Consider the following 13,281-nt stretch of genomic DNA (forward strand, 5'->3'; position numbering starts at 1 on the left):
TGATCATTTATATAAGTGCAGTGAGAAGATCAGTTGAAGGGCACCTTGGTGGCTCAGTCCGTTAAGCCTTTGACTCTTGATTTCGGCTCAGGTCATGATCTCATGGTTCATGGGATTGAGACCCATGTCGGGCTCTGTGCTGACTGTGTGGGGCCTGCTTGGGATTCTCTCTGCCTCTCTCTCTGCCCTTCCTCTGCACACAAGCTTACTCTCTCAAAATAAATAAATAACTTGTAAAAAAGTAAAATATAAGAACATTCGGGGCGACTGGCTGGCTCAGTCAGTGGAGCATGAGACTCTTGATCTCAGGGTTGTGAATTTGAGCCCTATGTTGGGTATAGAGATCACTTAAAAATAAAATCTTTAAATTTTTTTTTTTAATCTTAAAAAAAATATATAAGAACATTCATCTGACAGTTTCTGAATTCTGGAGACATTAGGTAGGAACAAAAGATAAATGTTTCAATTTGTTCACAAAGGTATATTTTATCAAATTGCTGTAAATCAGTAAGCTTAAGAGAAAAAATATTTTTAAGTTTATTAATTTTGAGAGAGAGTGTTCACAAAAATGGGGGAGGGGCAGAGGGAGAGGGAGAGAGACAATCCCAAGCAGGCTCTGTGCTGTGAGTGCAGAACCAGAACCATGTGAGATCATGACCTGAGGTGAGATCAAGAGCCAACCAGTCAGTTTCTCACCCTATGAGAAAAAAAAAATTTTTTTTAATTGGAAAAACAAAGCATTTTTTTAAAGAGTCAGCAACATTTTAAACAGAAGTCATGGGGCCCCTGCGTGCCTCAGTTGGTTAAGCATCGACTTTGGCTCAGGTCATGGTCTCACAGTTCATGAGTTCCAGGCTCACATTGAACTCTCTGCTGTCAGTGTGGAGCCTGCTTTGGAAACTCTGTCTCCCTCTCTCTGCTCCTTCTCCGGGTGTGTGTGCACGTTGGCGTGCTCTCTCTCTCTCTGTCTCAGAAATAAAACATTTCTTAAAAATTTAAAAAATAAACAGAAAGTCATAAAAATTACAATTACTTCCTCACTTCATTGAGTCTCATGTTCTTAATTTTCATTCTGCTTAAATCCAGTTTTCCCTCTAGTTTTAGAAATTCTTAGTTCAGTTTAGGATCAGTTTAGGATCGTAAGATTATCAGAAACCTATACTTTGAGGTTTTCTATGAATAACTTTGAATATGAAACACATTTGCAACATCATCAGAGTAAAACAGTAACTGTAAATGACCAGACTTAAAAGTGGCCATGGTCAGAGATGTAATTACAGTTCATTACAACGTAATTGACAAGAAAATTTGGTTATGGGGTCACCTGGGTGGCTCAGTTGGTTAAACATCTGACTCTTGATCTCGGTGCAGGTCATAATCTCATGGATTGTGAGAATGAGCCCTGAGTCAGGCTTTGTGCCGACAGCGCAGAGCCTGCTTGGGATTCTCTCCCTCCCTCTCTCTCTCTGCCCCTGCCCTGCTTGCTCTCTCTCACTCTCTCAAAAATAAATAAACATTAAAAAAAAAAAGGAAGAAAATTTGGTTATGTCTGTGATACACAACATTTCAAGTTTGATAACATACCAGGACTTCAGATTTCTAGGAGTTTCATACAGTTTTTAGAATTATCCTAATAACATTTATACACAATAACATCTACACAAATATAATCTTAAGAGGGTTTAGTATCACTTATTTGACAAGGCTTCTGATGTAATTTAACATACTAAATAAGCCTAATTTGTTTAATGTCTCATACAATCTTTGAAATGTTCCAGGAACTCTCTGGAACATCTTGGTGAGATTGGGGTCAAAAGACTTAATTTTAGACTGTGATTTTGGGAAGTATGTCAAAAAACTATTAAAAGGTTTGAAAATGTGATTAAATAAAATCATAAAATATTATGAAACAATATTTATCCATTTAACCAAAGTGACAATAAAAGGTATTAAAGGCAAATACGGAAGGTTACATAGTAGTGAGCAAAATTTAGCTTTTTTAATATTAAGACTCAGTTTTTTTTAAGTAATCACAGACCTGATAAAAATAGGAAATTATTTTGACAAAACACAGAATCCTTGGGTTTTCTAGGCAGATACCTTTAACGATAAAGAAAAACTTTTGTTTATAATTTCTTATTAAGAGCAGATGAATAGGGATGCCTGGGTGGCTCATTCGCTTGGGTGTCCAACTTCGGCTGGGGTCATGATTTCACGGTTTGTGAGTTCAAGCCCCCAGTCAGACTCCATGCTGACAGTTTCAGGGCCTGGAGCCTGCTTCTGATTCTGTGTCTCCCTCTCTCTCTGCCCCTCCCTGCTTGCACTCTCTCTCTCAAAAATAAACATTAAAAAAAAAAAACAGATGAATAATAGTTCAAGAAAACTTTGTCCTTTTAACAAAGAGAAAACACAATTTTAATATTTGATATTAAAATTCATTTACTAACTTAAATTTATGTTAATCTTAGCCAGTACTGACCGCACATAAAATTCCTTTCAAAAGATTCTTTTTCAGTAAATCTTTTACAACTGTTTTTACATTCACATTTTGTCCTCAGTTTAAACAACTGGCCCCATTTTAGGACGAAATTATTTTCTTTCCCTCAACAAAAGTGTATTTCTATGTCTTATGCTACTTCTTACCAAAAACACACATCTTATTTCCCTGCAAACAGAGTTGTTTCCCTGATTATTTCCAGTAGTCTTATTTACATTTATTAGAATTCAGAACTTTTAGAAACCTTAGTTTCTAGTGAAAACAAAGTAGTAACTGTGAACCATCAGTTATACGATTATTCTTTGTATTAGCAAACTTATGAATACATTTCCTAATTTTTATACATGTGCTTTATTCATAGTACCGTATTTAAATAAAGCACAAACCAAGTTTACTAACAGACCCATATTTATCTTTAGTTTCTCTGCGATAAGACAAAAACAGATAAACTTATGTTTCATACTTGATGTTTTATTATTTTATCTTACTTCGAAGTGATTTAGGTAATCAATAAATTTAACCTAACTCATTATTTAACAGCGAAATTTTAAAGTTTCATGTTATCAAAGATTTTGAAGCTACTTAAAAGTTTACTTACCTTTTTACTTTATTTACATCTATTTAATTTACTCGTTTCTAACAATTATGTTTAGATTAGTCACAAAACTTTATGAGGCATTAGACAAAGTCAACCATGATTGTGGGTGTTTTTTTGGACAAATTTTGCAATAGAAATAATGAATTTATTTGACTTTCAGTGAACATAGGCAGACTAAAAGTTCTATATTTAATGCTAGTAACTCTAAAAACGTGTATTTTAATTTAACCAACAATCTTAAATTAGCTTTAATATTGAATATTTCCCCAGATCATGTGAACCTGAAAAACATTTGGGTTAGTTTCTGTCTTTCTGAGTTTTAAATGTCCAATCTTATAAGTGCTTACCTTCAAACCAACCACATAGAGCTTTTTTACAAGTTAATTTTGGCAAGACTATCGAGAGGTAGCAAAACTATTACACATTTACAACATATATGGACACACATACACAGACAAGATGCAATAAAAAATCTTATAGCTTGTTTTTACTAATCTTTGTGGAGAAAACATTAGGAGCTCAATTTCCAAATGCCACCATTTTTTTTTTCTATTGAAAAATTTCTCCCCAGAAGTTGCATTTCAAAAAATGACTTACATCCTAGAAAGGATGAGAATTGAACATTTACATCACAAAGGCACAGAGTATACAAGTTTTCTCCAAGGTTGAGATTTGGAACATATCTGCCTGTTATCAGAGCCACTAGAGTCTGGGCTTAAGAGCTCTATCAGCAGTTTGCCTTTTAAAAAGGCCTCTCCCTCCCCGATCCCACACTGACACATAGCCCTTTTTTTCCCCATTCTTGAGTAGGCACTGTTTACATTTTATTTTATTTTATTTTATTTTATTTTATTTTATTTATAATTCTTTAAAAATGTTTATTTTTGGGGGGAGGGGCCAAGGGGGGGTGGGCAGAGAGTCCGAAGCAGGCTCTGTGCTGACAGCAGAGAGCCTGATGTGGGGCTCGAACTCAAGAACTGTGAAATTATGACCTGAACTGAAGTCAGAAGCTTAACGGACTGAGCCATCCAGGTGCCCCTATTATTTTTTTATTTTTTAATTAAAAAAAAAATCTGAAATGCTTCATCAATTTGTGTGTCATCTTTGCTCAAAGGCCATACTAATTCTTCTCTGTATCATTACAATTTTAGTACGTGTGCTGCCAAAGTGAGCACTCTGTTTACATTTCAAAGACATAAGATTTATTTTGATTTCAAGGGACAGAGAATCTAAAAAAAATTTTTTTTCTCTTAGAATTTCAGGATAACTGTGATTTACAAATTTTCCTTTTTTCTCTTCAGTACAGGACAATTTTGTTCCAATATCCAGACCTTTTATAATATCTACAAACATTTTGAGAGGAATAGGTGAGGTTCAGGGAGTGGTAAAGATAGGTGTGCTTTGACTTGTTTCTAGAGTTGCATTTCTGGTTTTGTAGAGATTTGTAAGACAGTTATTTTTAATTGTCTAAAGAACTAGATTATATCCTGAATATCAAGGGACTGGCCTATCTTTTTAACTAAATTTCCTTCTTTATATCAGGGAGATTTAAAAAGAAGTTTTTTTAAGTTTATTTTGAGAGCCAGAGACAGTGCAAGTGGGGGAGGGGCAGAGAGAGAGGGAGAGAATTCCAAGCAGGCTCCTTGTGAGATCATGACCTGAGCCGAAATCAAGAGTCAGATGCTTAACCGACTGAGTTACCAGGTGCCCCTATTTTTAAGTCTGATTTCTGTTATGTCATCTTATCAAGGGAGTCCTTAAGGCTTGCCACTATACTAATAAGACAGTTGAGAGCTCTCTATAAAGACTTTTTTTTAACATAGCCAATTTAAAGTATCCATCCTCCAGCCATTGATGAGCAGGATCTATTAACAGCGACTCAAACCAATAAGCCTTAATGGTTTAACCAGTGATGCAAGGCATCCAAAGAGGATATAGATTACACGGCCCCCATGATTCAAAAGTTTACTCTCAAAATTAGCCTAACAAAGCAAAGGCCTTCATTGCACAAGCGGTGAGGAAGGTGTAGGGAAAATGGTGTCTCTAGTCCTCACAAAATGGTGAGATGCCTTTAGTCAAAGACTCCCTCATTTATGACACAGGGCAGGTGCTACTGGAATGGAACTTTCCAACACTGACAAGCAACTAAGGTTGATATAACAAAGGTTCCTCTGGGCTGGAACCTCTTATGACAAACTTCCCACAGTCGGTGAGGCGGAGGAGAGATATTTGGATCCCCAGTCTATTTGACTGATCCCCTGCAGAACTCTGGAAAGTGCACCCTCTGAATGGTGGAGACCAAAGAGAATATTCTCACTGGTCACAAAGTCAAGCTCTTGAAAGAGGACTTCGACTACTTCTATTTTGACCTCAAATTTTCTAATTGATTAAGTTCTTCTTTCTAGCTTATCTCTTAACTCAGACAGAAGATCCTGTGGGCAAAGCATCCCCTGATGGGAACCAAAACTAGCCCCTCTAGCAATAAGGACTGCCCCCGCACCAGCAAGACCCCACCATGACTGACTCCAAGACAGTGATAGACTTGACCTTCACTGCCCACCTACAGGTACCCACCCACCTTTGCCCCACATTTTCCTTATATAAACCTGGAAGCGTTTGTAGCACTTTGCAGACAGTCTGAGATGCTAGTCTGCTGTCTTCTGGGTGGTGGCCTCACTGAAGTACATTCCTTTCTTGTTCCACCAGCACTCATCTCTCTGCCTCTGGATCTTGTTTGGGACCCCTGAAGCCAGGTGCTCTTGCACCCCTTCACACCGGCTACATTCTTAGAACATAGAACAAGATGAAAGGACAAATCTCTTATGTGCACATTAACAGCCTTGGCTAGGCCTTGGGTCTCTAAGAGCCACAGCCACCCTAATACCTAGGAGGGATGTGTGGGGATTTTGTGTTGTTTTACAGTATATCTTATTGCATGGAAGTTTTCTTGAAATTTAGGGGTGACCTAGTGTCAATCTAACCCATTCTGTGACCAACTTTTCCTAACATGGGAGTCTTCTTGAGGCGGCAAGCACTCTAACACCTTTTAAGTGCTCGACCGGTGCCCACCAATTTTGCAGCTTTGGCTTCCAACATGTCCGTGAGCAACAGCCTTTACTTCATGTGCGCATTAAAGACACCAAAGACACAGAGGAAAACAAAGACCATCTCTGGGAGGAAATGGATCAGGAACCAAAGAGTACTCTACTAAATTTAACCAAAGAGTAACCTAGTCCAAGAAACTAGTTCCACAAGGATTTTCTCCTGCTAATCTAAATTAAGAAAGAGATAAAAAGACCTCTTACCACTCTGGCTCCATTTACCTCCACACACAGACATTCCAGGAGGCTGGAATTTCACCTGGTAAGAAATTTCACCTGCTGCCAGCTGAATGTAATTGTCCCAAGGATCTCTCAACTGCAGCAATGTCAGGTCAAGAGGTGTCCAGCGAGTAGAAAGTATACTGTGAAATGTGCCAACCATTGGGGAGAAAGAATTTCCTCTGCCCTTCAAGACCCTCTAGCTGTACTAAGAATCAAATTGACATGAGACAGATTAATAGGAGAAAATCAAATTTAATAGTGAACGTATGGGGTATCCACATAGACATGACATTTGAGTTGTTTCCACTTTTTTACTAAAAAAACGTTAAGGTTGTTTATACTTTCTTGCTTAGTGATTAATTTCTTTATACCAATCATTCCCCTAGGATAATCTCTTAGAAGTGGAATTTCTGGGTAAATAGCTTTGATTACATGAGTTTACAGGATTTTGCTTGATTTCTTTCTTTCTTTCTTTCTTTCTTTCTTTCTTTCTTTCTTTCTTTCTTTTTTTCTTTCTTTCTTTCCCTGTGTGGGCTCAAATGATTTTTTTCTTATGCTATTATAATCATGCAGCGAACAATGTTTCATATCCTATTTTATTTTTTACTGAAAAAATATTGCCCCGTGTTATCACATGTGTTCTGTAAAACAATTTTTAAGTTAATTTTTTTAGTAATTTCTACACCCAACATGGGGCTCAAACCCATGACTGGAGATTGAGTCACATGCTTTCTGAGCCAGCAGAACACCCCAATTTTTAATATCTTTACGTGGATATAAAGCTGACATAAAGTTAGTCAATTTAATCTACCCATTCTACTATTCTGGTTGTGGTACAGTTAGGAGTTTCTAGTTTTTCACTGGGGTAAAACACACTTTTAGGAACATCTCATGTAGAAAGCCTAGTGTACATTTAGGATAATTACTTCAGGATAAATTCTCAGAAAAGGAATTACTGCCTCAAAGGCCATGGACATTTATGAGGTTAGTTGATAAATATTGCTAAATTGCCTTCCAAACTAGTTATATCAGTCTACATTATAATATGTGATATCTCATACAGGTTAGATATTAGAACAACCTGATGGATTATGGAACAACTTTCCTTAGAGATCTTTAAAAAGAAAACAAATTTCCTTCTCTGTGTTCCAGATTAAATTTTCAAAGGCATACAAAATGTATGCCAACTCTCGATTAAAAAGAAAAGACGTTTAAATTATGAATACCAAGAATGTTAACATGAACTAGGTGTTCTTGACATTCTCTATCATATCAGATCTTAGATTTGAATGGTCACTTTCTTTCCAAGTAAAATGTTTTCACATTGTCTGTACAAGAAAGGTAGGTTTCTAGTCTATGGACAGGGAAATACAGAAGCACAAAGAAAGTTTTCTAATTCATTTTCCTGTTGCTATATAATTTACACTAAACTCACATCTATAGATTCATGCCTTAGGAAGAACACTTTGCAATGTTAGTAAAGTTCAGGTTCACCTCCAGACAGATGAGATAAACAATTTTTTTTTTTTTTTTTTTTTTTAGAGAGAGAATCTTAAGCAGGCTCCATGCCCAGTGCAGAGCCTGACGCTCAGGGCTTGATCTCATGTCCCGGAGATCATGACCTGAGCCTTAATCAAGAGTTGGATGCTTAACTGCCTGAGCCACCCAGGCGCCCCAACAACAATTTTTATTTATTTATTTTATTTTATTATTAAAACAATTTTTTTAATGTTTATTTTTGAGAGAGCAAGAGGCAGAGTACAAGTGGGGGAGGGGCAAAGAGAGAGGGAGACTCGGAATTCGAAGCAGGCTCCAGGCTCTGAGGTGTCAGCACAGAGCCCTATGTGGGGCTCGAATTCCCCAAGCTCAAGATCATGACCTGAGAGGAAGTTGGATGCTTAACCAACTGAGCCACCCAGGTGCCCCCACAATTATTTTTTAAAGATGGAGTTCCAGGAAGGAAGGCTCTATCTAAGTTCTATCTACTTGAAAGAAGATATTACAACATAAAAAGAAGGAATTTCTCATATAAAACAAATGATACAGGAGAGCCTGGCTGGCTCAGTCAGTGGAGCATCTGGGTCTTGATCTTAGGGTTGTGAGTTTGAGCCCCATGTTGGGTGTAGAGATTACTTTAAAAAAAACCCCAGGGGCACCTGGGTAGCTCAGTTGGTTAAGCATCTGACTTCAGCTCAGGTAATGATATCGTGGTTCATGAGTTTGAGTCCCACATTGGGCTCTGTGCTGACAGCTCAGAGCCTGGAGCCCGCTTTGGATTCTGTGTCTCCCTCTCTTTCTGCCCCCACCCTGCTTGCTCCCTGTCTCCGTTTCTCTCTCAAAAATTAAATAAACATTAAAAAACTTAAAAACACACAAAGAAACAAAAAATGCATACAAGCTTCAACCTATATTTTACAGTTTCTAAGAATCAAGGCTTCCCCTGAGAATCTCTTGAGATGACTTTAAAACAATAATAACCTATTCTTTCCTCTGCAGGGATTATGAAGAATGAGTTTGTGTTACATTTTATTTAATATTTTGATTTTTACTTTTATTTATTTATTTTTAAAGTAAACTCTACCCCCAATGTGCGGCTTGAATTCAGGACCCCAAGATCAAGAGTCACATGGTCTACTGACTAAGCCAGCCAGGCACCCCTGTATTATATTTTAAACATCAAAGTGTTTGTTGTAGACCAGAGTTTTCCAACCCTATTGACATTTTGGGTCAGGATCATTCTTCCTTTTGGGGAGCTTTCCTGTTCATTGTGGGATGTTTAGCAGCATCCTTGGCCTCTACCCACCAGATGCCAGTGGCACCCTGCTCCCTCCCCAGTTGTGACAATCAAAAGTGTCTCCAGACTTTGTGAAATGTTCCCTAGGGGATACAATCTTCCTGATTGAGAACCACTGGTGTGGTACATAGGGTATATTTAATTCTATTTAACAAACTCTTTTATGTCCAGATGGATGACAGACAGAAAAGATGGACAGCTTGGACACTAACAACCTTTAATAGATATTTTCATATTAATTTCATTTGTTCAACTTGATCTAATACATTTTGGGAAAATTGTATGTCTTATCACAACAAATAAATGGAGAAGTAAAATGGACAATTGCTAAGTATAAAGTTTTCCAAATCTATAAATAGAATGTGTGGGTTCCACATAAATTACATAAATCTAAAGTTTCCATAATGTAATTATCTGTGAATGACAATATTTTATCAGCAAATGGCCTTTTCTGTTTTACTAAGTGTAATATAAGGTCAGATATCTGAGTTTTCTACGGCATTACAGAAACAATTTCAAAGCTGCTTTGTTTATGAATTCTATTTTCAATCTTGAAAATTTAAATGGCATTTCAAATAGGACAATTTAAAATTCTCATTACAGGTCTCCTGGGTGGCTCAGTCGGTTAAGAGTCCGACTTTGGCTCAGGTCGTGAGTTCGAGCTCTGCATCAGGCTCTGTGTTGACAACTCAGAGCCTAGAGCATGCTTCAAATTCTGTGTGTCCCTCTCTCGCTGCACCTCCCCCATTCATGCTCTATCTCTCTCTCAAAATAAACATTAAAAATTTTTTAATAAAATTCTCATTACAATCAGAATAAATGACACATTTGAATTAAATCCTTAAGAAAAATCTTGAATAATTAAGATTGGCAGTCATCTTTGCTCTAAAAACCTAAACTAATTATTTTTGAATGGTTTTCCAATAATTGTGTCAATAAATTTGGTTAAACCAAAAAATTTTCCTAACATACATTTTCACTGTTATAGTATGTCTTTTCTCAGACATTCTGAACAACAAAACCTGAGACATCACCAGATCAACCCTCAGGGTTCTGTGCTGGGAGCCTCCCTTTATTTTTATTTATTTATTTATTTACTTATTTATTTTTTAATTTTTTTTAATGTTTATTTATTTTTGAGAGAGAGAGAGAGAGAGAGAGAGAGAGAGACAGAGCAGGAGCGGGGGAGGAGCAGAGAGAGAGGGAGACACAGAATCTGAAATAGGCTCCAGGCTCTGAGCTGTCAGCACAGAGCCCGACACGGGGCTCGAACTCACAAACCGCGAGATCATGACCTGACCCGAAGCCGGACGCTCAACCTACTGAGCCACCCAGGTGCCCCTGGGAGCCTCCCTTTAACCCAATGTTATAAGGACTTTCTCATATGCTTATGTTCACTAACATGCCTTCTCAATATGTGAGGGAGAATTAGTAAATATTTGGTGTAAAATAGTTTCCTCTGAACTGTATTTAAAATCTTCCTGAATCAGTTAAGATGCTTTCTTTCATCTGTGAATAACAATACCCAACTAAGAGTGGCAGATATAACAGGAAGTTTTATTGTCTTACCTAACAAGTTTAGAGGTAGATGGTCATCCTGAGCTAAACAGTGCTGTCACTGACCCAGGCTCTTTCCATTCCCATATGTTGCCGTTCTCAGCATGTTTGCTTTTCTCTACTGCTTAATGGCTGCAATATGGTCTCCACAGCTCCAATAGCCTATGAAATGACAGAAAGGAAGAGGTGTGAAAGAAAGCTCTATTTTAATATCTTGCTTTCATCAGGATGGAAAATCTTTCTAGAAGCATCTAGAGAGAGTGCTGCTGAAAGGCTGGCTGCAATATGGTGTTCACTGCTCCAATAGCCTATGAAATGACAGGAAGGAAGAGGTGTGAAAGAAAGCTCTACTTGAATATCTTGTTTTCATCAGGATGGAAAATCTTTCTAGAAGCATCTAGAGAGAGTGCTGCTGAAAGGCTGGCTGCAATATGGTGTTCACTGCTCCAATAGCCTATGAAATGACAGGAAGGAAGAGGTGTGAAAGAAAGCTCTACTTGAATATCTTGTTTTCATCAGGATGGAAAATCTTTCCAGAAGCATCTAGAGAGAGTGCTGCTGAAAGGCTCACTGACCAAACCTCGGCCACATGGCCAGCATTACCTGCAAAGAGGGTGGGAGAGGGAGTATCTGGCATTTTTAGCCTCTATTATAGAAGACAGACCTTGCCGGCAGGTAAAAGAGAGGAATGGCTTTTTAGTAGGCCACCAAAAGTGTGTGCCAATTGATATTTTGGGAGAATGTTCCTCAGTCTCAAAACCTGTGATGTCTCATATGTGGATCCTGAGAAACTTAACAGAAGACCAGGGGGGAGGGGAAGGGGGAAAAAGAGTTACAGAGAGGGAAGGAGGCAAACCATAAGAGACTCTTAAATACTAAGAACAAACTGAGGGTGGATGAGGGGTGGGGGAGAGGGGAAAGTGGGTGATGGGCATTGAGGATGGCACCTGTTGGGATGAGCACTGGGTGTTGTATGAAAACCAATTTGACAATAAATTATATATAAAAAAATAAAAAATAAAAACCTGTGATGTTATCAAAGTTCTACGAGCATTCTAGCTTTATTTTTTTTTAAGTTTTATTTTTGAGAGAGAGCAAGCAAGTGTGCATGTGCGTGAGGGGCAGAGAGAGAAAGAGGGAGACGGAGAATCCCAAGCAGGCTCCATGCTGTCAGCGCAGAACCCGTTGCCAGGCTTGAACTCACGAACAGTGAGATCATGACCTGAGCCGAAATCAAGTGCTGGAGGCTGAACCAACTCAGCCACCCAGGAGCCCCTTTGAGCATTCTAAATAGCTCCCTCTTCTCTACATTTCCCATTTTGATTTGAGAATGAAAAATGAAAAAAAAAATGAGATTTAATAAACCCAATCCAGTATGACAAATATTTTATACTACATAAAACAACCACAAGTAGATTAAGGTTATAAGTAGGTTGCTAAAATAAAAGCCTGCTTGATTTCCCTTTAGTAAGGGAGGTCCTTTAAAATTCTGTATGTTGCCTATTCTCCTCAGAGCTTGCGTATTTGAAAAATGTGCTACTGGGGCTTTTGTAGACACACAGAGGGAAGTCATTTAGTATATTCAACAACTTTACTTTTCAGGTTGCCTCCAATTATTTTATGCCACCACTGTCCAAAGTGTGCTAGAGGTCCTGGCTCAGAAACACTTGGGTGAATCCTTCAGGTTGCCTCTCTTCTGGGAGAGCCCTTTCTTCAAGTAGAGCGAGGCTGGTTGAAGCATAGCCTTTCTTCCTTGGAGCAGCCAGCCTCTGCTTTTCGGACACACTCCTTGAACATTCTGCTTCAGGAGTGGGACTGGTGGCATGTGGTCCAGCAGCATCTCCTGTCAGATAAGATGAAGGTCTTTGAGTTTCTTGGGGCTTCTCCTGACCACATTACATTCTCTCTTGGGCTCTGAAGCCATGTTTGCCCTTGAAGTTCTGCCGCTCCACAGAGGTGGAAGCACGGGTGTGCTAGTGAGAAGGGATTGCAAAGTCTTCCCCTTCTGAAAGTCACTAGTAGGTGGCAGAGCTAAAACCTGGACTCAAAATATTTCTTATTCCATTTCTCCTTGTTTTGTCCTTTAATGTTTATAGGAACTATGTAATAATTAGCATGACAAGTCAAATGCGACTTCACCCTCGGATAACATCAAGAATGGATGATCAATCATCCAAAGAGTTCATTCTTACCATAATGCGATGAGTCACTTTTATTTTTCTCAGGGGAGGAAAAAAACATTACGAAACTCTCACTTACCTCATAATACTAAAAGATTTCTTTCTTTTTTACTTTTATTTTTTAAATATTTTTTTAAACATTTTTATTTATTTTTGAGAGATAGAAAGAGGCAGAGCGCGAGTGGAGGAGGGGCAGAGAGAGAGGGAGACACAGAATCTGAAGCAGGCTCCAGGCTCTGAGCTGGCAGCACAGAGCCTGATGCAGGGCTCAAACTCACGAACCATGAGATCATGACTTGAGCCGAAGTTGGATGCTTAACGGACTGAGTCAC

The 13,281-nt window shown here is 38.3% G+C and overlaps 1 protein-coding gene and 1 non-coding gene across 13 annotated transcripts in view; both read right to left on the reverse strand.

Annotated features, from left to right (window-relative positions):
• MBTPS2 (membrane bound transcription factor peptidase, site 2) overlaps positions 1-13,281 on the reverse strand; it is a 100,667-nt gene that overhangs the window by 35,216 nt on the left and 52,170 nt on the right. For 9 of the 12 annotated variants that reach the window (XM_019433531.2, XM_053891755.1, XM_053891758.1 and 6 more), the window contains exons 12-14: positions 12,365-12,612; positions 10,782-10,931; positions 6,401-6,623 (exon numbers count right to left, since the gene is read on the reverse strand). In XM_019433531.2, coding sequence (XP_019289076.1) covers positions 12,573-12,612 — 40 coding nt within the window. In that variant the 3' untranslated portion in view covers positions 6,401-6,623; positions 10,782-10,931; positions 12,365-12,572. The remainder of the gene's footprint in view (positions 1-6,400; positions 6,624-10,781; positions 10,932-12,364; positions 12,613-13,281) is intronic. The other 3 variants (XM_053891759.1, XM_019433534.2, XM_019433532.2) reach the window with 2 other exon arrangements.
• On the reverse strand, positions 4,163-4,270 carry LOC128773959 (U6 spliceosomal RNA). Its single transcript, XR_008418450.1, has one exon. It is a non-coding gene; the product is annotated as a U6 spliceosomal RNA (small nuclear RNA).

This window comes from Panthera pardus, unplaced genomic scaffold, assembly GCF_024362965.1.
Source record: "Panthera pardus isolate Hobbes unplaced genomic scaffold, ASM2436296v1 HiC_scaffold_27, whole genome shotgun sequence".
Classification (NCBI taxonomy): Eukaryota; Metazoa; Chordata; class Mammalia; order Carnivora; family Felidae; genus Panthera; species Panthera pardus.